This window comes from Sturnira hondurensis, unplaced genomic scaffold, assembly GCF_014824575.4.
Source record: "Sturnira hondurensis isolate 20B ecotype Veracruz unplaced genomic scaffold, ASM1482457v3 Scaffold0007217, whole genome shotgun sequence".
Lineage (NCBI taxonomy): Eukaryota > Metazoa > Chordata > Mammalia > Chiroptera > Phyllostomidae > Sturnira > Sturnira hondurensis.
In genome coordinates, this window is record NW_028079848.1 from 3,034,864 (window position 1) to 3,057,555 (window position 22,692).

Genomic DNA, 22,692 nt, shown 5'->3' on the forward strand with positions numbered 1-22,692 from the left:
TGGGAGAGGCCTTTAGTGTTGCTGGTCCCATTCTGGGGGGGGGGGGCAGGGGGGCTCCTCCTCCTCCCTGCTTGGGTGTTGAACCTTTTGTGGCTTCCTTCCAATAGTGGGAAGTCAGGAACCACAACGTGACCCCTGCAGTGGCTGGTATCAGAAAGGGCACATGCCCCCCAGGGCTGAATGCCCACATCAGAGGGTGTTCCCACCTGCTCTCAGGTGCACCCCACCTGCACTCACAGGGGCCACCCCTGCTGCAGGCTCTGTAGGGCAGCAATGTTGGGTTTCAGTGACACCGCTCAGGGGACCTTCATTAGTTGGAGTGGCTGCTGGTGGAGGGTGAGGTGAAACTGCGAAAGCACACTCAGAACGTCGGACACTCGGGGCGTGGTCGCTGGTTGGAGAAGAGGTCGCGTGTGATGTATAGGGCAGGGTCTGACCAGACGGTCAGGAGCAGAAGGAACTCAACGGCAGCAGGTAGGACGGATCTTGGGGGAACGGTGGTGTGTTGCATTTGAACTTGCTAGTTCCTCCCGCAGCAGGAAGTGGACTGGCACTAAGGAAGCCCAGAGCGATCGGCAGCAGGCTGGGGGAGCCTTACCCATCGCTTCTCCGTCTTCCAACACCACAACCTAGAACAGCGGCTCCTTGTTGATTAAAGGAATGCGTGGAAGCCCCTGTAACCTAGAGTTCAAACAACTTCCTAAAACTACGAGAAATGTGGCATTTCTTCTGGAAATCCGGAAGTGCCTTGTCTGTCCTATGACGAACAGGAAAAGTCAGCTTCTGTCACCGCAGCTTCTCCAGTGGCCACTGTTCTGAAGGGAACAAGGCTTCGAGGACAGAGTCGTCCCCAGCTCTGTGGTCCTGGGGCCCTGGTTTCGTTTCAGGATGCCCGAGCAGTAATGCATGGAGGGACCCTTTCTCTCGGTTGGCTCCAAGTTGAAAACAAACCCTTTTAGTTTTTTCTGTACCTCGTGTTGCCTTGAACTCTGTTTTGGGCAAGAACCATTCTCAGGAACCCCATAATAAAACTGGACCCATTTTCTTAAAAGTGGTTCTATGGGGATCTTCTTTTGGCTGAAAGATTTATTGCTTTTCTGAAGGATACCACTCGGAGTGAGGGCGGAGCAGTGGGATTCCATACTCGGGCTGCCATTTCTGCAGAGTAGCCACCCCAAATAATGGAATCTCCGTGCAGCTCCACTTTGAAACGGTTTCACAGGGTGGAGAGGATGAGGAGGAGGGGCGGGGGCACTGATAACGGTGCTGAAAGTGGTTCGGAATCAACATCCCATCCCTTACCACTGCCCAGACGTCCGTTTGAAGCACAACACGGCATTTCTGTGATTGTTTCACTTCCCTCCAGTAGCTGCAGAGGAACAGGCTCGTTTCCCCGGTGAAGAGCTCTGCGCACAGCCTCCCCTTATCTTCATCCTTCAGGTTTCGCTGGTGCTTGATATCTCGTGCATCCTGACGGGAGACGGGGGGCAAATCAGTGGTTTTCCATCAAACCGAAGGCTACACACACAAGCAGGAGAGCGGCGGCGTGGTTTGAGTGTTGCTGGGGACAGGAGGTGGGAGGTGGGAAAATAGCGTAAATATTGCAGAGAACAGAAATCAGAGAGTACAGCCAACGGCTGTCCCACACGCCGTGAGAGGCCGAGTTTCCTGGGCGTTGTGGACCACGGTCTGTTATACGTGTCTTCTAAGCATTAGTGAGCCTGTGGTGTATGGAAGAAAGTACAGGGAGACCAGAAACGCCTGGGGAATGCTTGCTACAAGATGTCAAATCAGGGTAGAACATCTAGGAAAATCAGCAAGTAATAATGTAGATTTTACACCGGTGTTCTCAGCGATATGTAGTTTGTATTGCGCATTACTTTTGTTGATTACTTGCATTTCTGTTCTTGGCCCAAAGCGCAAGATAAAAATAACACTGTACCTGTTTAAGACAGTCTTTGGTTAAATTAGACATTGACCTTCATAGATGTGTGTTGTAATTGCGTAAGTTGGAAGATTACATTGAATCATATTGAACATCTGTCCCCCAACTATAGAAGCTGCCCAATTCCAGCATAATTTGCAAAGTGACTTATTAGATAACTCTTACTGGGTACACCTACCGCCCCCCCACCCGCAAGCGTCGTAGGATCTGGTGTTCTCCGGTGCCCACCTTTATTCCATCTAGCTGCACTTCTAATATTTTTAAATTATGAAGAAGCTCCTTAAAGTGTTTACAAAGGACTTTTACCTACCTAACATTTTTTCTCCATGCAAGTGCACGGGAGAGTGTCCAGGGCTCCGTGTGGGCCCCGGGCCCATGGGAGAGCATGTCGGCAGTTCCGTGGGTTTCGTGCGGCCCTGTGTGCTCGCGCCACTGCCCAGTGACCTGGAGCACCTCCAGGGGCATCGTATCCTTCTCCACCTGCGACCTCGCACACTCCCCTCGGGGAGAGACTGAAGCCTGTCCCTCCATTTGGTTGTGACAGCCCTCCGTCTGCCCTCCCATGTGTGCGTGGGACCTTATTTCCATGTTTCCCTTCAGCATTAGGTACACCAGATTCTGTGTTGGGTTCTGGGTACTCGACAAGGAAACACTTTCCCTTTTGCAGGAGCTTGCCATCTAATGGAGGGGACATGCCCACAAATGAAAAGGCCGTTAGGTAGAAAGAGACTCAAGCAGCGATAGGTAAATGGCGAGTGTCACGCACAGGTGTGGCGATGCTTCCAGCGGCAAGCGCGGAGGGAGGCTGTGGCCCGGTGGCCTTGGGATGGGGACCAGGTCAGGCAGGCGTGGAGGCCACAGAGGTGGGGAGCTCGTCCCACCCACGAGCACGCCAGGTGCACCCAGAGCAGCCCCTAAGTCTGCACCACAGGCTCACCCGGAATTGGGGTCAGGGAGGGAATAGCATTGCTGATGCTCAGAACCTTTACAGGCTCAGGTGGGGCGTCAGAGCTGGGTCCCCGGGGGGTGGGTGCTGGAACCTTCCAGGGGCGTGACTGTTGGGCGTGGCCCCCCTCCAAGCAGACAGGCAATGGAAGCTGCCTTCCTGGCCCCATTTCTCCTTCAGTCTCACCCTCTGCATTGTGGGTATTCTAACTGTAGTAGCAAGGGGCCTTCAGGGGCTTCATTTACCAGCTCCTTGACTGGCCCCTGACTCTCTCCGGCCCCTCTCTGTTTTTATTTTATTTTTTTTTATCTTCTGCCAACAAGGCCCGGCCCCTTATCAGTGGTTCCCTGCAGCGCCCGCAGCAGGGCGTGGTACAGGTGGGCAGTCCTGTTTGCTGACTGGATGCGTGAACTCCAGTGCCTTACTCCACCCCCCACCCCGCAGTCCCTCCTAAGCTCCCAGGAGGACTACCCCCGGTGCACCCCTGGGTCCTCCCTCCTGAACCCCTTTCCTTCTGCCTCATTGTTTCCCCGCAGAAGTCGCCTTCTCACTGCCCTTTGACCTCCAGCTCACCAAATCTCGTGGCCCGCCCCTTATACGTAGTGGACACCTTTTGAAGTGCACGCCTCCTGTCTGGTGTGACTCAGAAAGATCTTCATTCTCGAGAAAGCCCGGTGGTGCCTCTCTGGCCTCAGTTCAGTCTGTGCTTCATCGGGGCACTTTCAACGATAAGCCATCGATGCTGCGCGTACCGGCCCTCTGTCCTTCCCTGGGGAACTCACCGGATCTAAACTCAGAGTGCAGGCCCCTCTGGAAGGCTCAGCATGCGTCTCTAAGCGCCCCTCAGGACACCAGGCTTTCCGGCGGGTTCATCGGACGCTCCTTTGCAGCTGGGTGCACACCCTCAGAGTGGGTGGGTCACTTGCCTTGGACTGGGTTTGAGGTGTGAGATGGGAACACCTGTTCCGTGAGGCCCCGGAGAACCAGTCCATATGCGCTAGGTCCAGAACCAGCCCCGCGCTCGTTCAGGCACCCGGTGGACAGTGGCCAGTGTCACTCTGTACCCCACGGCCCCCAGCCCTGCCAAGCCCAGCGTGCCCCGTGCCCGCGGTGTGTGTTAAGTTCACACTGAAGTGCACCTACAGCCCATCGGCCATGGGGGGAAAAAAGAGTCGTAAGATGGATATCAAAAAATAACATTAATGAGCTGCTAAAGCTAAAATTACAGGAACTTATGAAATTGGTTAAACATAAAAACCATTAAACTGTTTACTGAAGCTTCACAGATATACTGCAGCTAATGAGCATCTCTGCTATTTAAATAAGCCCAAATTGAACACACATTACGTGGATCCATAATTAGTCATGGCAGAGTCGGGCGCGCACAGACCGACTTCTGAGCCTCTATTTAGGGAATCTTTTCCATGTGATTTATTTTGTTAATTAAAATACGTTTCAGTAGTCGCTTATATTTTAATAATATTGTTTTTGCGAGTCGTATAATTTACTCCTGTTTTTTATCTGGGCTTTAAATGCAGCCAATGGGGAACCTTCTATTAAACATTTTTCTGAACCGCTTTCTGTAATTATTTGTATCACTTAGTGATCTCATTCAGCGTTCTAGAAAGTTCTTTCCCTGAGAAGTAGATATAAAATATTTCCAGAGCCTTTCTACTTTTTCACTGCCTCCTAATTATCAAGAAGCATTAAGCACCCAAATGTGTATAGAATCGTGATGATTATGGTCCAAATCAGATTAAAGGATGATCTATTTCTTCAAGGAGTTTGTAGTCTTAAGTAGATGGCATCACTGAATATAAATAAGCAAATCAAAGTGCAGCATTTGGGAACCCAACAGAGAATTTGAAAACAATCCCCACGCATTTCCTTCAAGGACACAGGCCTCCTGGAGGAGGTCTCTTGCAGATAAAATGAAATCAAGTCTTCAAGGAGTTCAGAGTTTTAAATAGAGGGAATGATCGCAGAGAAATAAGCAAATCAAGGTGAAGTGCTTGCATGGTGTTAATTCCAAATTGATTAGCTGGTCAGTTTAGGAAATGAGCACGAGACCCCCCCAGGGGCTAGGAGGGAAGCAGAAGCCGGGGCCAAGGCAGCTACCCACGTCCTTCTCCCTGTTTGGCGCTGGGAGCCCCTGCTCCTCCTGAGTGTCCAGGGGAAGAGAGCCAAGTCGGTGTTCTCCCACTGCCTGGGTCCCACAAGCTTACCCACACGGAGCACCATCCCACCGGAGCTGCGGGGAAGTCACGTAGTTAAGTCACGCGGGAGAAACCAGCCAAGCGCCTGTTCTCCCCTAGTCAGAATGTTTGCCACTGTCGAGGCTTTATTTTAGAAGCTTTAAAAAAATGAAAAAATGGAATTTATTTCTATCCCCTCTCCACCATGAGCCGACGACTCTCTGATTGCGGAAGGAAGAAAAAGACCCGCAAGGAAAACAATACATCAAGACAAGGCGCTATGAGCGCTCAGCACTGGGGTGACAGGTTGCTTTTTTCAACCACAGTGCATGCAGGGAGTCCTGTCATGTTCTGTGCGTCCTGGAGGCTGTGGGGGAAGGGGCTGGCTCAGATGTGGTCCCAACACTCAGGGGGATCTCAAGGGACAGTTGATCCTCGAACAGGAAGTGGTTGTAGTTGACACGCCTTAAAGGGAAAGGAAGTGGGAGCGATGACCTAAAGGCTTACCTGTAAAGCTGGCCCAGGCTAGGTTTCGTAGCCGCCCGCCTCACCCGCACTGGGGCAGCTCCCTGGCTCTCTGCCTCCCCATGCCAGGGGTCAGTGGCAAGCAGGACTGTGGAGCCAGAAATCACTGGCTTCCACCGCAGGCTCTGCCACCCACGGACCATGTTTAGGGCGATCACATCTACGTTAAACCCTTGTTTCCTGGTCTAAGTGAGGCAGGATGTGGGGATACCCAGCATCATCTCTGCCTCATGAAGGGGTCAATAAATACGGGTCGTGTCCCGTAACGTTCTTTCTTAGGTGAGGAGGATGTAAATGAGATGTGAGAAGTGACCGGGAGTTTCCCGTGGATGAATTGGAGACCAGGAGTTTCCCGTGGATGAATTGGAGCCCAAGGAAGAGCACACAGATCAGGGGAGCCCAGAGGGAGGCCTGTTCTGCAAATCAGAGAAAGGAGATCAGAGGAACAGTTCCCCCATTTGGATGCAACAGGAGGGGAGGGGCAAGAGGGCTGAGGTCACAGAATTTGGGGACTCCGAGACCCTGTCTTCATTCGCGGGGCAGACCGGAAGGAAAGTCATGTGGTGAACACAGTGGGCAGTCCGTGTAAATTACACCAGGAAATCACGTAAGGAGAGGTGTCAGTGTGGCCGTGAGAAAAGAGCGCCGTGTCAAGACAGTTTTTCAGAAGGAGAGAAAGGCCATGTCCTCAGGAGAATCCGGTGCAGGGTATTTAGGGTCTTTGAGGAGCAGGGAGGGGCCGGGTCCAGGCTGATTGGGGGTGGAGGTTAGGCCAGAGAATGATGCCTCTTCCGTGGGGTGCCATCACGTTTGGGAGTTACCATCGCTCCTAAAACTTAGTCGCAGAAGGACTTGGGGAGACAGAGCCCATCCAGGGACTTCCATGACTCCTGGCTGGAGGCGTGGCCCGGGTCTGCCCTCTCCTCACCCCAGGTTACACTGGCCTCCGAGACACCCCCCCCTCCCCCGCCCCGACCTGAGCGTTTATTGCTCTGGCCGAGATTCTGTTTTCGGCCTTGGTTTCCGGGACTGTCCCCTCATCCCGTGTTTCCGTCCCACCGTGCTTCATCCTGGTGCCTAACAGGCTACGCAGAGTCGACTCCATCTGCGTCTTCAGGGCGCCATTTTATTACAAATGCTGCGTTTTTCCTCCCCCCACCGTTGTTTTTGTAGCATCTCAGACGCTCCCTAGAAGGGGAGCCATCCCTCTTCATTATGCTTTCTGCTGTATTGTTTATGGAGGATTAATTTATATTTATGCACTAAGATATAACGTCCTTGACACCCTTTCATAAATACCCAGGAACACACTTGTCACTTGCGTGCGGGCCTCTCCGCGCAGCTCCGTCAGCCTAATTGACCTTGGCAGCCGGCGTCTCCCGGTGACATGTCCCTGAGGGAGGGCCTCTGCAGCGTTGAGCTGTGGCTTATTGGAGAACCTGCGTGTCACAGTGCGATGAAGTCTATAGGGAAAAAAATCTTCACGCATCGCACGAAGTTGATGCAAAGTCTCTATTTCAAAGCCACTTCTTGTTTTAGACCCGCCTCAGAGGGTCTTTGTTTTTTTAAACAAACTCATTAGCACCCAGTAGTAATTAAAGCAGCAAATGCACATAAATCTCCCGAGTTTGGTGTGAACGGAGGACGTTTTCTTTCTTTGTAAAGACGACAAGCACCAGGCACCGTGTGTTGAACACGCTTCCCTCCCATTTGCAGAGCGATACAGGCCGTGAGCCAGCATGTGCGGGGCTGCTTTCTCAGGTTCCGCGTCTGCCTGGCCACGGAGCTCCCAGACGTGTGCGCAGAAGGCTCCAAGATGCCGTCTCAGGGGAATCTGTGGGAAAACCGCCAGATCCTAGCCTCCCCCACCCCTGTTAGGTTACGGACAAGAAAGAAAGAAAGGATATGAGGCTTCTGTTAACACTCCTTTACCTCTGCGGAGGAAGCAGCAGGCAGTCACCTGTTGTGCAAATGTCAGGGTATGTCTTCGCCTCCTTCCAGGTTAGGTAAGGGGAGAGCAGGAAGCCTGCTCGGAGGCCTGCACCCCTGTGCTCCCTGGGGGCTGCTTCAGTGGAGACAACCGGAGGAGCGGGGGAGGGTGGTCCCCATGAAGAATCAGGTGGGAGCCTTTTTTCCGTAAGACGGGCCTGAACCACCAGATGCCTTTCCGACAAATTAGGAACAAAACGTGTTCTCTTTTTTCCCCTGAATCCTTGATTCGATGGGTATAGTCAATATTTTGGAGCTTTAAAAATATGGTTGAGTAATAGAAGTAACTATGCTATTTCAGAAGAGTCATTGAAATCACGAAGGGTGCTGTTTGGATCCATGCTATCAGCTTCCACAAAGTCTCAGTAAACAAATTCACAGATTCCTCCCCTGCCCGCCTGCCTCACTGGGCACGCGTACTACCAGAGAGTCCGCTGGCCCACAGGGACCAGATGCGGCATGACCCTGACCGTTTGGTGGCTGGGCGGTACTCAACACACCTTTGCGTCGGCTGCCAGTGCCACTGAGAGAGGATGTTTCTGACCTTCCGTTCACATCGTTATTTCTGTTCTACTTTGTCAGGGATGCTGTTCAGATGTTGGTGACGTAAGTACTAGACATTAAGTGGAAACAAGTGGCTTCTGTTTCAACAGGCGCGAGCTTTCCTGCAGTGTGTTGGGTGCCCGCACAGCCCGCGGCATCTGCGACCCCTCAGCGTCTCTCCTGGTTCTCTCTCCCACGGGACCAGACCGTGGCGCGTCCGACTGGAGCCTGCAGAGGGGCAGGGGAGACGCTCGTGGGTAACTTTCAAAAGGGGGCTGAGAATCTTTTCAGTGAGAGAACAGTCTTTTCTGTCTTGGAACAGTGTCAGGCATGCGCTTGGTGATTAGTGAGATTAGCTGGATATTACCAATGACAAAATCATTGGCAAAGGCTTCCCACATGGAAAGAACAGGTGTTGAAAAGTAAGCGTGCGGATGTGGGGATGTTTAGGGGCGTAAAATAACCCAATGTGCGATGGAAAGACCTGTGCCCAGAACAGCACTTTGATTTCACGACTAAATGCTCCTTAGGTGGCTAAGGGCGTTAGTGCTGAATGTTTTAAGAAATGCAGGAGTTACTTTCCAAACTCATGGCAACGCCCCCCGACGGCCCGTCGACGGGGCTGGTGGTGCCGCTCCACTGCGAAAACGAATCAATTCGTGGACACCCGAGAACTTCAGTTTAATTCAGCATCCACCGTGCACACGGCACGGGTTCTCACGGGTCGATTTCCGCGTTGTGAGGCCCGAAGCTTAGGTACAGGGTGGGGCCAAAGTCAGGTTTACAGCTGTGAGTACTCAAAAGGGTTTATTCTTGTCCTGTTATTTATTTATTATTGTACTAGTTTCCATGGGAACAACTGTAAACTGACTTTGGCCCCCAGCCTGTAGTCTGAAGACTCCTCTATAAAGAAGAAAATTTACATTTTTAGGGACGTAGCCTTGAAAGAGCCACCAGCAAGCAGGACATGCTGAAGCCCAGGCTGCCATAGCCCACCGAACACACGTGTCTCCGGCTATAACCACTGTCCAGGGAAACCAAGGGTAACCAGGGCGTCGCCCCCGCCCTGCTCAGGCTCACAGTGACCCTCACGGCAGCCTGCACAGTTGTTCTTGTAAGAAGATGAGGAAGATGGCTGAAAGGGCTCTGATTCCCCAGTGAGGCGGCTTCGAGTCCCTTCTCCTTTGAGCATCATCTTTGTTCCAGTCCCTCTGTAGGACGAAGATTGATGGGTGCCTTGGACACGTGAGGTCACCTCCCACGCAGGAGAATTATTTTGTACCCCAGAGACTCATCCTGCAATGGAAGCCACGCGGCGGCGAGGCGTTGCGGGCGCCGTGATGATAAAAGGTTGAGCCGAGGAGCCAAGCTCGCTGTTGACTTTCTTGCAACTCAAGTCTCTGTCGACAGATGGTGGTGACGATCTGCCCAGGGGGGCGCAGCCGGTAAAGGTCTCGTTCTCTGTGACCTTTAGAGACCTGAGAAGAACCTTCTCAAAATGCCATTCTGCACTGGAAATAATTACATGAATATTTAATTTCCCTCTCGACGAAAGGTGAAATCACATCAGAGACACAAACAGGAGCGAGTCTTTACACACGAGCCTGAGCACGGGAGCATCGGTCCACCTCACCCACGCACCCATGTGTCCCCCGGAGGGAGTTTCCTGACCCCCAAGGCGGTCCTGGGCCCCCTGGCTCAGCGCCCAGCAGCACGGGCGCGCTCCTGTTTGCGTAGAGCCTGCAGTCTTACGGGGAAAACACAACTAAGTGTGCCCCTTAATGATGTCCTTAAATGCTAATATTCTCTAAGTAGAGAGTTACATGAACGTGCAGGGGTTTATTTTTGTTTCTGTTATTATTCAGAAGAAACTGGTTTTCAGAGTCAGAATAACATTTTTTACATTGATTATTTTCTTTTCTTTCGTGGTTGACGTAATCTGTTCAACTACTAACTTCCAGGATCTTCCCAGCTTTTCTCCTCTAGTGTAAGTTGTTGTATACTCTCATGTTGGTGTTTTTGATTTTTGGTGGAACCTATTGAGTGACGCTGGTTAATAACGTTGTATAGGTTTCTGCCGTGCAGCTCTGTAGTAACTCATCTGTGTGCTGTACTGTGTGTGCATGCCAGGCCAAGGCTCCTTCCATCACCATTTACCCCCCTTCACCCTCTCCTGCCCCCCCCCGGCCCCTGTCCCTGTGGTCGTCTCCACACTGTTGTCAGACTCACAGGTACAGAGAACAGACCGATAGCCGTCGGACGAGAAGAGGAGTAGGGCTGGGTGGGAAAGGTGAGGGAATGAAGTTCTCTTCTCTTTTGAACTGAAGGACAGCTCTTTGAGTCTGTCCCGAGAGACTGCACTTCAAGTTCATGCCCTGATTGCCCTGAGAGAAGACCCCTTGGTCTGGAACGCTGGCTCAGCCTGTCCCATCATAGGTGGCGCGGTCCACCTCCCCTCATGTTCTTGGGCATCTGGGTCTCGTCCAGACACCAGGGCTGTGTATCCAATCAGACTTCCCTTTAGACATTTTTCTTAAAGGAGCCCGGCCTCTTCCTAGTTCCACGACACATTCACCGTCTTCAAACCCAGGACGCGGCAATGACTTCACACCCAAAACTGTTCTAAGGAATTAATGGTAATGTTTGTATTTACTGATGTTAAAAAAAAAATCCAGAAATTGATGGCTAATGGTAACTCTCTTCCTAGAGCCATTAAAGTGCTTAACATTGAGTTCGAATAGTATGGTGTGAATGTCAAAGGCTTTGTGCCATTTCGTGTATGAAACTTCTTGGTTTCTTGTTGTGAAACAAACTGATGGGCCGTCCACCCAGATTCACGATGTAACTTATACCTGTGACTCAGGGCAGGTCTGGGGTCCCGTGAGTGATAGCAAACCCATGAAAACAGTGGTTATGGACAAGTTAAGTTGAGAAAATACGTTTTAAGTGGATTTTCAGGGATGTAAATGAACTTCATCTTTATTAAAATATTACAGGGGTGTGCATCCCCTCTGCCTGGACTCTGACCTCTTGGACATAAACACAGGTCAGAAACAGCGCCCAGCTCTGTGCTCATGGGTTTCCGCGTGGAAGGCGTCTAGAGGTGGTTAAGCCATGCCTTTCAGTGTGTTCCTAAGTCAGACATTTCACAAACTTTGCATTTCTCCGCATCGTGAAAACAGTTGCTTCAATCCCTAGACCAATAATTAAATCGTGATTTTTCCTCATCTGCAAGTTATTGTTACATGATGCATGGATTACTCATTGTCTATTTCCTTTTTTTTTTTCAGTAAAAGAAGCCCTGAGCCCCATCAAATTTAACAGATGGGGTCTCCCGGAAGTGGACCCCGAAACAATGCAAACCAGCGAGCCGTGGGTGTTCGCAGGCGGCGATCTGGTTGGCTTGGCGAACACGACCGTGGAGTCGGTGAATGACGGGAAGCAAGCTTCCTGGTTCATTCACAAATACATACAGGTAGGCCTGTGGGGGCCGTCGTGGGCACCTTCTCAGATGTGTGAGTGCTTGGTTTGTGCTGCCGGCCCAGGTGAGCACTTCCATCAGGCGTGTGATAGGTACCTACCGTCGGTCACATACGTAGCTACTTGGAGAAAACTTGTTTTTCGTGTGGAGCACAACCTTTGGTCGGCCAGGCCTCTCACGGACCGGTCCATTGTCTTCTTGAGGAAGTGAAAGTCCAAGCGGGAGACAAGAGAGCAGGTGCCTGGGCAGGGCGAAACCCAGGGAGCGGGTGAATTCAGTCTCCAGGAGAGAACGCAGGGGGAGGCAGACCGCCTGTGGAGATTTGAGAAAGGCAAAACCGAACGCGAGTCCGTAGGGAATGGAAGTTTTCCCCTAAATATTTACATCTACTGACAGCTTCCAAAATAAAATACAAGTGAAATAGAATAAACTAAAATAAAGTGACTAGAATATTCACTTTACTTTATGATGGCTGTGGCTTTGTAGCGCTTCCCAATTGTCACTTGAAAGGATCCTTAAGGGTATATTTCTTCTGACTTCACTGTTTTCTTTTTATTTCCCTGAGTATGATAAAAGTGTACTGTGAAAATGGAGCACACTGTTTTACTTAGCTTCTGCTTATGTGTTAAAGGGGAGAAACAGACTTTTAGGGAGGATGAAAAAGAGAAAGTGTGCATGCTTTTAAAGATACAGGTTGTTAGGAATGCTCGTGTTCAGAACACAAAATTCACAGTCTGTGGCCGGTACTAGTTTGGAGTTTGACTGAAGGATTCAGACTTGTCCAACAAAGTCTTTAATTGCCTTTTAAAACTGCAGTAGAAATGGGAGGCGGGTAAAGATCTCTGTCAAATAAAAGTGACAGTCCCCCCCTCCACTGCCAGGGGGCTGGACGCCAAGTACCGAGACTGAGAAGGAAGGAGCGTGTGAGGTGGGGTGTGCCCCGCTCCGCCCCGCCGTTCACGTGGCTGTGGCCTCCGTTGCCTCTGCAGTTGGGCTCCCTTACCTCCCCCCAAGTCCAGCACCCTGGGCTGCAGTCGGGTGGGGCTTCTCAGGTGCAAGTTCGACCCCCGTGCTCCCCCAGTAAACCCTTCCAAGACGCCCCTGCTCTCAGGATACAGCCCGAACTCCTCAGCTTGGGGTGCCAGGTTGAACCCCACGACATAGCCAGGATCTCCGGAGTCTGGCTTTTCCCTCGCTCCATCTACCTCACTCACCTGGATCCTACTGGCCCTCCAGGTTGGCTTCCTCTCCCTCTCCCTCGGTTTCCCTGATCGAGGCCTGCATGCTGGTCTCTCTCCGCCCAAACCTGGAGCCCTCCTTGTTCACCCCTGCGCCCTCAGAATGCACAGTGTGCTCACCTGTCACACAGGTCTACCTGCCGCAAGACCACTCATTTTAAAGGCATTTGAAGAGGAGTCAGCAAAACTCATGGGCATGTTACCTAAGTTCATTGGCACCAGAAGCGAATCCTCTTCTTACCAATGTAGCACTCATTGAGAAACGTGTTCACAGGGTCTGGAATGTACTCACGAATGAAGGGTGACAGCACCTTGCCTTGGGGTCTCTGCTAGTTTGGGGGAAATGTAACACCCAACAGTGCACTTTGAATGACGGTGAAACTGTGTGCACTGTGGTAATGATTCACTCATGTGTTCATTGCCGTGGGCTACTTAGAATTTCTTCGTAATACACTTTCTTGGGTACGGGGGATTATCCAAAAACACCTGGGTTGGGGGTGTGATCCTTCCTGTGTTTGTCTGGGAGGGAGGGCTCGGCTGCCTTTCCTGGGTCCTTCTGATCAGTTAGTTACACTCACTGAGTCCCAGCCGCAGGGCCCACCCTCGGCTCTGGGAGGGAACGATGTGAATGCATGAGGTGAGTGTAGTGTAGTCGTTAGGAGCTGGGGCTCTGCACTGACCTGAGCTGGTTTCCAGCCCCGTTCCAAGCTTCCAACGCTGTGGCCCTGGGCAAGTCCCTCGGAGCTCCAGAACTCGGTCTTCCCAGGGGCCCACGATCGTTCCAGTCGCTGCCCTGTTGGGGGGCAGGGGAGACTCCATAACAGACCCACTGGAAAGCTCTTACTTGAGGGTCTGAGCTACAAGTATTTGTTGTTTGTGGCGTGGGTTATTAGAGAGCATTTACTTTGGATTGACAAAGGGCATTAGAGAAAAATTATAAAATAGAAGAATTGACTAGAAAGATCAAGTCTAGGATTTTAACAGACACTGATTGAAAGAGGCTATTTTAAGTAATTGTAGAAGCATTCTATTTAGCCATCTATATCTTCACCCATCTGTCTGTCCATGCAGTCACTGATACATGGTTCTATTCACTCCCTCAACAGACTGTACATTTAAAAGTGCTACCCTGGATCGGTAGTGCTAATGGCTAGGTTTGCAAATGTGCGTTGAAACATGAAACCGGCCACCGATGACCTCCCAGTCGGGGAGGGTAGACGGTTGTGTGCACACCCATCTAGTGCAGTACAATAAACACAGCGACAGAAAGTGCAAGGGCACGGGGAACGCGGAGAGAGAGCGATGCGTCCTGTGGGACATGGGGGTCGCGGTATGGAGTCAGCAGTGGCTTTGCGGAAAAATCCAGACACGTGAAGAGGGCGGATGGGAAGAACTGGAGCTATCCCCTGGGGTTTGGGTGGCTGGCACTGCAAGAGGCAGCGAGACAGGACAACAGAGCTTGCTCACAGCGTGAGGGGACCAGGCAGAGGACTGGCTGGCCACGGTCCAGACTTCATCCCGCTGCCCACCGCAGCAGCGTCTGCTGCTGTGTGCGTCTGTTCAGAGCAGGGGCGCCTCCCTGGGACCCTCACCACGCTGCTTCCTGGCTCCGGCACCGTGCACCTGTGACCGGCTTCTTTTCTTTTTACCGAAAGGCAGCCTGGGCTGCAGGAGGCCCTGAGTGTGGAGAAGGTGCAGGGAAAGCGGGAGGAAAGCGCTGAAATGATCCAGGGCGAGGACACGCTGAGAGCACTGTGTGGAGGACTTGAACGTGGGGATGGGAGGGGCAGAGTGCAGTGAAAAACACTTGGTAGAGAGGCAGCACCATCGGGTCTGGTGTGAAGAGGGCGTTTCCGACCTGTCGGCGTCTCCTTAAGCGTCCGTACAGCACAGTCTTAAACTTATTCTTCGCTAACGAGCAGCACTCCTGAAGGATCCGATATGATCTCTCCGTCATTTTCACACAACGTTAGCGAAGTCCAGGAGCATCCGCGTTTTCTCCTTCCGCGTGGATAAGAATTGCTGAAGGTCAGAGGTCATTTTGACAGTGCACCCAGGGAAAGAGACGTCACTGAGAGGATGACCACAGCCAAATGAAAAAAATGTGTCAATGTAAAAACGTATTTGGACTTCTCCTTGCAACCTTCTCATGGCTTTACTTACTTACCCCGCGTGTGTTCATGTCCCGATGGCTGGAAAAACGTTCTGCACTAGGAAGGAAGAACTCAGCCACACCCGCCCGGCATGATGGTGTTCGAACCCGAGGATGAGCCTTGTGGAATCGCTGGAGAAGGATACGGGATGCGACCTGATGGGAAGCTAGACCACTCTCCCGGCAAATGCTGGAGCACCCGCGGGGTCCGGGTCAGTCCGGACTGAGTTTCTGGAGAAGCCTCGTGGGGAAAGCGGGCCCGGATTTTCATCCTCCTCTGCACACGGCGGTCACTCGTGGGACATGGGAGTAAAGTTGCTGTTTCCGTGGCTTTCTGCACAGTTTTTGGTGCCCGTGACCCTGTGGAATGAGTGCCGTTATTCCTGTCTTACCACTTTATAAAATAAAGGCTGTGCAATGATAAAGAAGCCCGGGGCGGGGGTGGGGGGGTGGGGGGGAGGTCGGCACCCTGTCGGCAAGGAGGCGGGGACTGACTGAGGGCAGGCCCTCAGTTACCTGGCCCTGCCGCCCCCTTCCCAGAGCTTCTCAGCTCTGGGCCCCCGTTCTCGCCCATCAGCAGCGGCCCCTGACACCTTCCCTGCAGGATGTTGGAGTTTAAAAACAGCCCATCAGACTTGGCCTGAGGGGCCCTCTGTAGTTGTAACTGTCGCCGGAAGCAGGAGAAGGGGGGCTGCAGGGACTGTCCCTTAGGTCCAGCTATGAAGGAACCCGAAGGATGAAGTGGAGACGACCAGGGGCGCTGCCCATGGCGCACTCACTTAAAAAGGCAGGGCGACGACGGAACTCTCTTCAACTGGGAAACAGAACCCAGGAGTTGGTTGGTTAATCAGAAGTCAAAGCGGACACTGCGGGAAAGATCTACATGCACACGAAACACATATGTTTTTAATTTAAAAGATACGGATGTTTTCACATTTTCACTTAAAAAAGGTAGTGCCTTTTGAATCCAGGGGGTGACGTTCTGTCATCTTTCTTATCTGAAACCATAATACACTCTACAATTTTGTTATTAAAGGGGAGCAACTGCAAGGAAAAAAATACCCCAGAAAATGGCTGTGTATGACCAATGCCCCCCCTCCCCCCGTAGTTCTGTGAGCTGTGTGGCCCACCCTGCATGTGATAGCTGATTTTTTAAAAAGATTTTATTTATTTATTTTTAGAGACGGGAAGGGAGGGAGAAAGACAGGGAGAGAAACATCACTGTGTGGTTACCTATTGCACACCCCCTACTGGGGACCTGACCTGCAACCCAGGCATGTGCCCTGACTGGGAATTGAACCAGCAACACTTTGGTTCCCAGGCTGGGGCTCAATCCACTGAGCCACACCAGCCGGGGCTGGTAGCTGATTTTTCGTGACACTCTTTATCCTGTCTTTTGAAAACATCCAACTTAGTTTTCCCAGAATCAACCGTCTTTCTTTTCGCGTCCTTGGAGCTCACCCATTGATGTGCTTTCATTCACATTGGTCACCTACACAAGTGGAGGGAGGGACATACAACTGACCCTTAAGAAGCACACAACCAGCTGGCGGGCGTAGAAAGGGCTTGGTCACATGGGTGCCGTACTCATGACGAAGACTTGGCACAGCCGGCCGTCCTCTGTGCGTCTCCCGAGGAAGAGGACGGGAGGAAGGCACTAACAGCTAGTCCAGGGGGCCTGGCGGGCACAGCCAGCTTGGTTGAGAGAGCCCTACATGTGCCCAAGACACAGCTTAGCAGCAAATGTCATTCGCTCGTGAGAAGGCAGTCACTCAGAAAATTACCGACTTTGCTCCGGTATCAGCATACGAGCAGATTTAGTCGCAGAAGTAGGAAGAGGAGGGCTGTGCGGCATCTTCCCACGCGATGCCCCGCTGCAGGCAGATGTGGGGTGGGCACCCAGGCTGGGTTCCGCCAAAGGAATCCCTGCCCACAGGCATCTGTTCCCTGAGGCAGTCAGTCGGGGAAGCGCCCGGAAGATGGTCTCACACACACGGAATGTGTGTCCAGCGCAGTTGGTCCAAATGGCGAAAAACGATCATGTCAAACCCGCTAGTTTGGTTATGTCCTCACAGCTACCCTGCAGGTGCGTCATTCGTCCGTGCCTCGGAGTTCTGTTGTAAACTCCCGATCTCGCAGATGCAACATCGAGTAAACACCGAGTTTGTGCCTGCAAGTGCTTGACCGAATGCACAGGCCGCTGCCTCCAAACAGGAGGACAACTGCTGAGAGACAAAGCTGCGAATGGTGGTCAAGGGGACGTGCGGAGTGAACAGGTTAGGGCGGGGATTCAAGCAAAGCAGGGAACTGGTCCAGCCCTTCTGCAAACACAGGCAAGAAAAGAACAGAAAGGGGCCCGATGTCTTTCGGCAGAATTCATCCCATGGAAATGACCCATTCGTGAGGCAATGGCAGAGGATAAGCAAGGAGGCATTGGGGCATTAAACATTTGAAAACCAGTTGTGACTTCTCTGTGCACAAGTGCTGGATGCTTAGAGAAGAAGGAGGCTGTGTTGCTGCAGAATGTTGCTCACCGGCAGCCGGCGTGGGAGGTGAGCTTCCCACAGCACGGAGTGAAGTTTTCCGTTGCTGGCTTGGTTTCAGGGTTTTGGCTGCATACCTGCGTGTGTCTCCACGCATGCTCCGAAATGGTAGTCTTTTTTCTTCTTTAACCTTTATCCTTTTTTTAAAGATTTTATTTATTTATCTTTAGAGGGGAAGGGAAGGAGAGAAGGAGAGAAATATCAACGTATGGTTGCCTCTCGTGAGTCCCCCGCTGGGAACTGGCCTGCAACCCAGGCATGTGCCCTGACTGGGAATCTAACCACGATCCTCTGGTTTGCAGGCCCGCGCTCAATCCACTGAGCTACACCAGCCAGGGCTCCTTTATCCTTCATTGCAATATATTGTATTCTCAGAACGAGCCCCCCCGTTAAGGTGCCTGATATTATTTCGATGGTTTCATTTATGAGTCTATGTTATTCCTTCTTGTTTGTCAGCACCCTTCAAACTCATTCTTGTGGCAGAATTATCTTCCCACAGATACGACGGATACACACATAACTATTCTGGCACCTGACCAGGTTAAGTGCCTGTCTCGGCCCTCTGAGATCACAGGGCACAGGTGCCCACTAAGCTATAGCTTTTCTGCAGGTGCCTTTATTTCCAGTCCAGCGGGAAAGTGTCTATATTTTGCTACAGTCATGTTCTCGGACAGGGAGTGGGATCCTACCCAGGTGCATGTAGAACATGGCTATTTTTGGAAATAGGTGTGAAGTTCTTCAGAACTGTTGTCAACCGACTTCCCGGCCATGTGAGGTGTCTGTGCATTTGCTTCTGGCCCGATCCAGGCCCAGGGGAGTCTCTGCTGGTCGAGGGAACTAGGAATCTCAGAGGATTGGCAGGGAGACAGAGCTTCTCACCTGTGGGTCACTCGTTCAGCTCTGCCCGGGGCAAGAGAGGGCAGGCCAACAGCCATGTAGGGGGAGGTGCAACTTCCGTCCCTGGTGCAGAGGGGTTCGAGCCGTGGTCCCACCACAGAGGGAGTCCATGCAAAATGGGAGCCGAGATTTCAGCTGGAAGAGGAAGGAACAGTTCGATAATCACGCCGCATGTCCGAGTTTTCCCTGTGAGCCAGCCGCCGCCTCCTCCGGCGGCGCGTTTGGTGACGGCTCGGCATGGGACAGCCAGGTTTGTGCTTGCTTGGTTTGGGATGGGGGCCCCGGGCCCCCAGGGCCCCCCACAGAACCCCTGTCTGCCCTTGTGGCCAGTGGGGAACAACGCAGCCTCACTAAGTTGTCCTTTGAGAAGCGATCTCACCCCCTCACAGTGATTAATTCAACACTGAAAGCCGTCTCAGTCCTGCCTGCCATTTCTTCAGTGTCCTGCACATAGTGTTAAATCTTTCATTCTCCTTTTCAGTCGTGTTATTAATTTTATCTACGTGGGGACGTACGACCGGACACTTGGGGAGGCCTGTCTGTGCCTGTCAGTCTTTCACTTGAGAAATACTGACTTAACAAACAAGAACAGAAATGGCGAGGACACTTTGAAGACGGGGGATTTGAAACTGAGCATAAAGGATCATCGCTGTAGAGCTAATTAAATGGTCCGTGTTCATATCAATAAATGAAATCTTTCGCCTTCTGCCATTTTTAAGTTTTAAGGTTAAGTGAAGGATTTTGTGTTTCTGCTACCTTTACAGATCAGTCAGGTTATTAACGCTCTCTGATTTGGAGTCTCTTTAAAAGAAAATCTTTTTCTAAAGAGGGAAAAGGCAAAGGTTGATACCTGAAAATCTTATAAGATTACAGTGGGTTCTTAGTACTGGAATATTTAACATTTTATTTTATATTGGGCTCAGTGATTTCCCCAAATGAGCCCACATTGTCGGGCTGTAAGAATTTAAAGCTAGCTCTAATAATCTTTGTGACGTTGGAAGTAAAACCTAAAGAGTGACCATAACCGTGCCTCACGGCAAAGACCCGTGCCGCGGGCAGACGCGAGCAGTGGCTGAACACGGGGCCGCAGGGGACGTGCGAGGCCAACTCAGAAGAGCTAACCCACATCCCAGCCTTCGTTGCACTGAAGACCCTCAGTGCCAGCTTGAAGTAGAAGGCCCTATGATCATTCTCTTCGCTTAAACTCTGTCTTTAATTGCACGTGGTCGAAGGTGTTCTTTTGCCCTGAAATGCCCCCATGGTCCCCACACCCTCCGAAGCACTGTAAGAATTAGGAATTTAAGTGGCCCGGCTTCGCATTTGAGCATCTCTGTGGCCCTTTGCAGGTCTGGAGTGGCGTGTCCGCCCTTACAGCCCCCCCCCCGCCCAGGGAGCCAATGGCAGGGCCTGGCAGCCGGCTGCACCGGGGGCTCCTACATGTCAAGGGCGCCCTTGCAGCTGCCAGACGAGCGGGCCGCCCGGAGGCAGGCACTTGGGCGCGCAGCTCTGTGAGCTCCGGGAGGCGGAGGGAAGGCTGCAACCTGGAGGTGCGTTTCTGGCTTCGGCAGAATTGCAGGCTTCCTGGCGGGCCAAGGACGGCCGGCAAGTTGTGGTTTAATGGCCGGTGGCGACTTCGACGCTGCTCCTGCACACACAGAATGAAAGTGTCATAAGTGGAGGTGGGGACAGTGTCATCAGTATTGTCACATTGATGTTTTTTATTCCTCACCTGAGGATTTGCTTATTGACTTTAGAGAGAAAGAAAGAGAGGGAGAGAGATGGAGGGAGAAAGAAACGTCAGCGTGAGAGAGAAACATCGACTGGTTGCTTCCCACACCCCCCGACTGGGAACCGAACCCACGGCCTTTGTGGTGCAAGGTACAGAGCTCCAACCAACCGAGCCACACAGCCAGGGGGTCACTTTGGTTTCTAAATCCTCCTCTGCTTCAGATTAAAACAATCCTGTCCACGGAGCCGGCTTCTCTGTCTCTGACCCTCTCCCCCTGGCTGAGAGGAGGCAAGGCTTTCTAAATGATCACCATACAGAAAACTTGAAGCCTACCGGGAAAGTGTCCTTCACATACTGCAAATTCTTTAATCCTCTGTTAAAAGGAGAATGGGTCTAAGTCACTGGCCACTGTCAGGGAGAGAGCAATGACTGCCGATAAAAACGCAGGTTTAAATCCTAATGGATTCCATTAGAAATACTGAGAGCCTCAAAAAAATAATATCGGAGTCCGTCACGGCCAAATGCTGTCTCCGCACAAAGCTGTGCCCCTTGGTCAGGGTCACGGGGCCAAGGGGACTTCAGTCCGGCCCCTCAGTGGGCAGTGTGACCTTTCAATGGAGCCAGGACCAGAGGCGCAGGTACCCCCTCATCCCCCCTTACGGTCACTGGAAAATGAAGTTCGTTTGGGGGCGTACAGACAAATGAGTGGTGTGCCCCGGAGTTCGCTCGCCAGACTTCCTCTTCGATGGTGCGTCAGGTGACGTTTGGTGTGCCTCCCAGATTGTGTCTCTAAATAACAAGTAGCGGAGGCACGGTACTCTTTCCTATTAAAGCTTCTGTAATGACGTGTGGCTTTGGGGGTATGAAGGGAAATTTGTTTTTATAACATCTATTTGTTGTGAAAGGATATCTAGGAGAAAAAAAGAGAGAGAGAAGCCTGTATCTAATGGAGCCATCAACACAAATCTATCAGCTGGCTGGTAGGGGGAGAAAACACCATAACTAATAAGTAATTGCGATGCCTTTTACTGACTTCGCGTGGAGTTCCGAACCTGGATGATACGGCGGCGTTGGCCCTGAAAAGTAATTTAAAACGAAATGGTCTCCATAAAGGCAGAATATTTCCTTTCCAGGAGAGCAGTAGGCTGCTACGTGGGGCAGATACCTCGGGACGAGAACCGGTAGAAAAGAATGACCGGAGCTGACCCTGTGCGCACCGGGTGGGACTTCAGCGTGTGTGACTGGAGTGTGAGCCACTTCGGAGACCCGAGGTCCGAGTGGGCCCTCGGGGCAAGAATGAGCGCTGACTCTCCCACACCACGGTGCCTGGAGTTCCTGCGGCTAATGATGGGGCCCCACAGAACAAAGCCTTTAGTTTGCTGGGGGTAAATTTACATGCAAATTAGTTCCCGTTGCACATTTTAACCAGATTGTGTTGCTCGGCATTCAGTGATTTGGCACAGTTGAGTCTTTGGCAAGTCATAAAGGATCAGATCGAGGAAATCCGGACACAAGGAAGACTAGGTGTCGTTTTTCCCGGATTCCTCATCAGTCCTGCTTCTGGACCTGTGGGGGTGTGGCACTGGCTTGGGGTCACCCCACTCAGGCTCTGACAGCACAGGGGGCGGCAGGGGGCCAGTGACGGGGGCCCTGAGGGGTTCCCAGGATGAGGACGTAAACGCTTTCCAGACCCCAGGTGCCTTCCCTGGAGCCTCACTATTGTCATCCACAAAAAGGATAAAATTATAGTTTTTGATGGCTTGAAAACCAAATAGTGTGTTAAAAGTCAACAGTCTGATTATTAAATACCCGTTTGGGGCTGATTGTCGTGTTAGGGGTTTAACATTTGCATCATACTCAAAACCACCTCTGGGGGAACTGCGGGTTTTCCCATTTCACAGATTGAGTAAGTAGGTGAGGTGGGTGTGGCCCCGAGAGTCCGTCACTCCTGCGTTGGTCAGCAGGCTGAGAGCGGACTTGAAAGAGTAAATGCAAGGCAGAGGCGATTCATTCGGGAGTGTAGAACTATCCGGAAGGGCTTTCAAAGTGGAGTTGTTCAGCCTCACACGTCTGCTCCGTCCCGGTCCCCACCTGGCCTCCTCCTCTCGGCTCTCTTTGCCTGAGCTTCCCCCGAGCCTGGGGAAGGCAGAGCACCCAAGCGTGTCCCCGCCCATCTGCCCCACGGGGCCGACGAGGGCGGTGGCTCTGGATGTCTGTAGTCCACACCGCTGGTCCCCAAATCAACGCCTCTCATCCGGGACCATTTCCCACAGGCTGCACGGTCACTGCCCACCAGACAACACCCCACTGGAACATGGCCTTTAAGTAGATTTTTTTGTCCATTTTCTTCTTGGTGGTACCCTCATGCCCAGAACAACGTCGATCTCATAGTAGGTGGTCCTCCAACCAAACACCTATTGATAAATACAATGGACACGTTGGTTGTGCAGCCCCGGAGGTACAGGGGGCAGGTTTCATGGACCCGTGTGGTCATCGGCAACACGCACCA

General features: G+C 51.9%; 1 protein-coding gene across 1 annotated transcript in view; it reads left to right on the forward strand.

Annotated features, from left to right (window-relative positions):
• DPYD (dihydropyrimidine dehydrogenase) overlaps nt 1–22,692 on the forward strand; it is a 521,728-nt gene that overhangs the window by 252,531 nt on the left and 246,505 nt on the right. Inside the window, exon 12 of the mRNA XM_037051359.1 lies at nt 11,434–11,618. Within this exon, the coding sequence (XP_036907254.1) occupies nt 11,434–11,618 (185 nt within the window). The remainder of the gene's footprint in view (nt 1–11,433; nt 11,619–22,692) is intronic.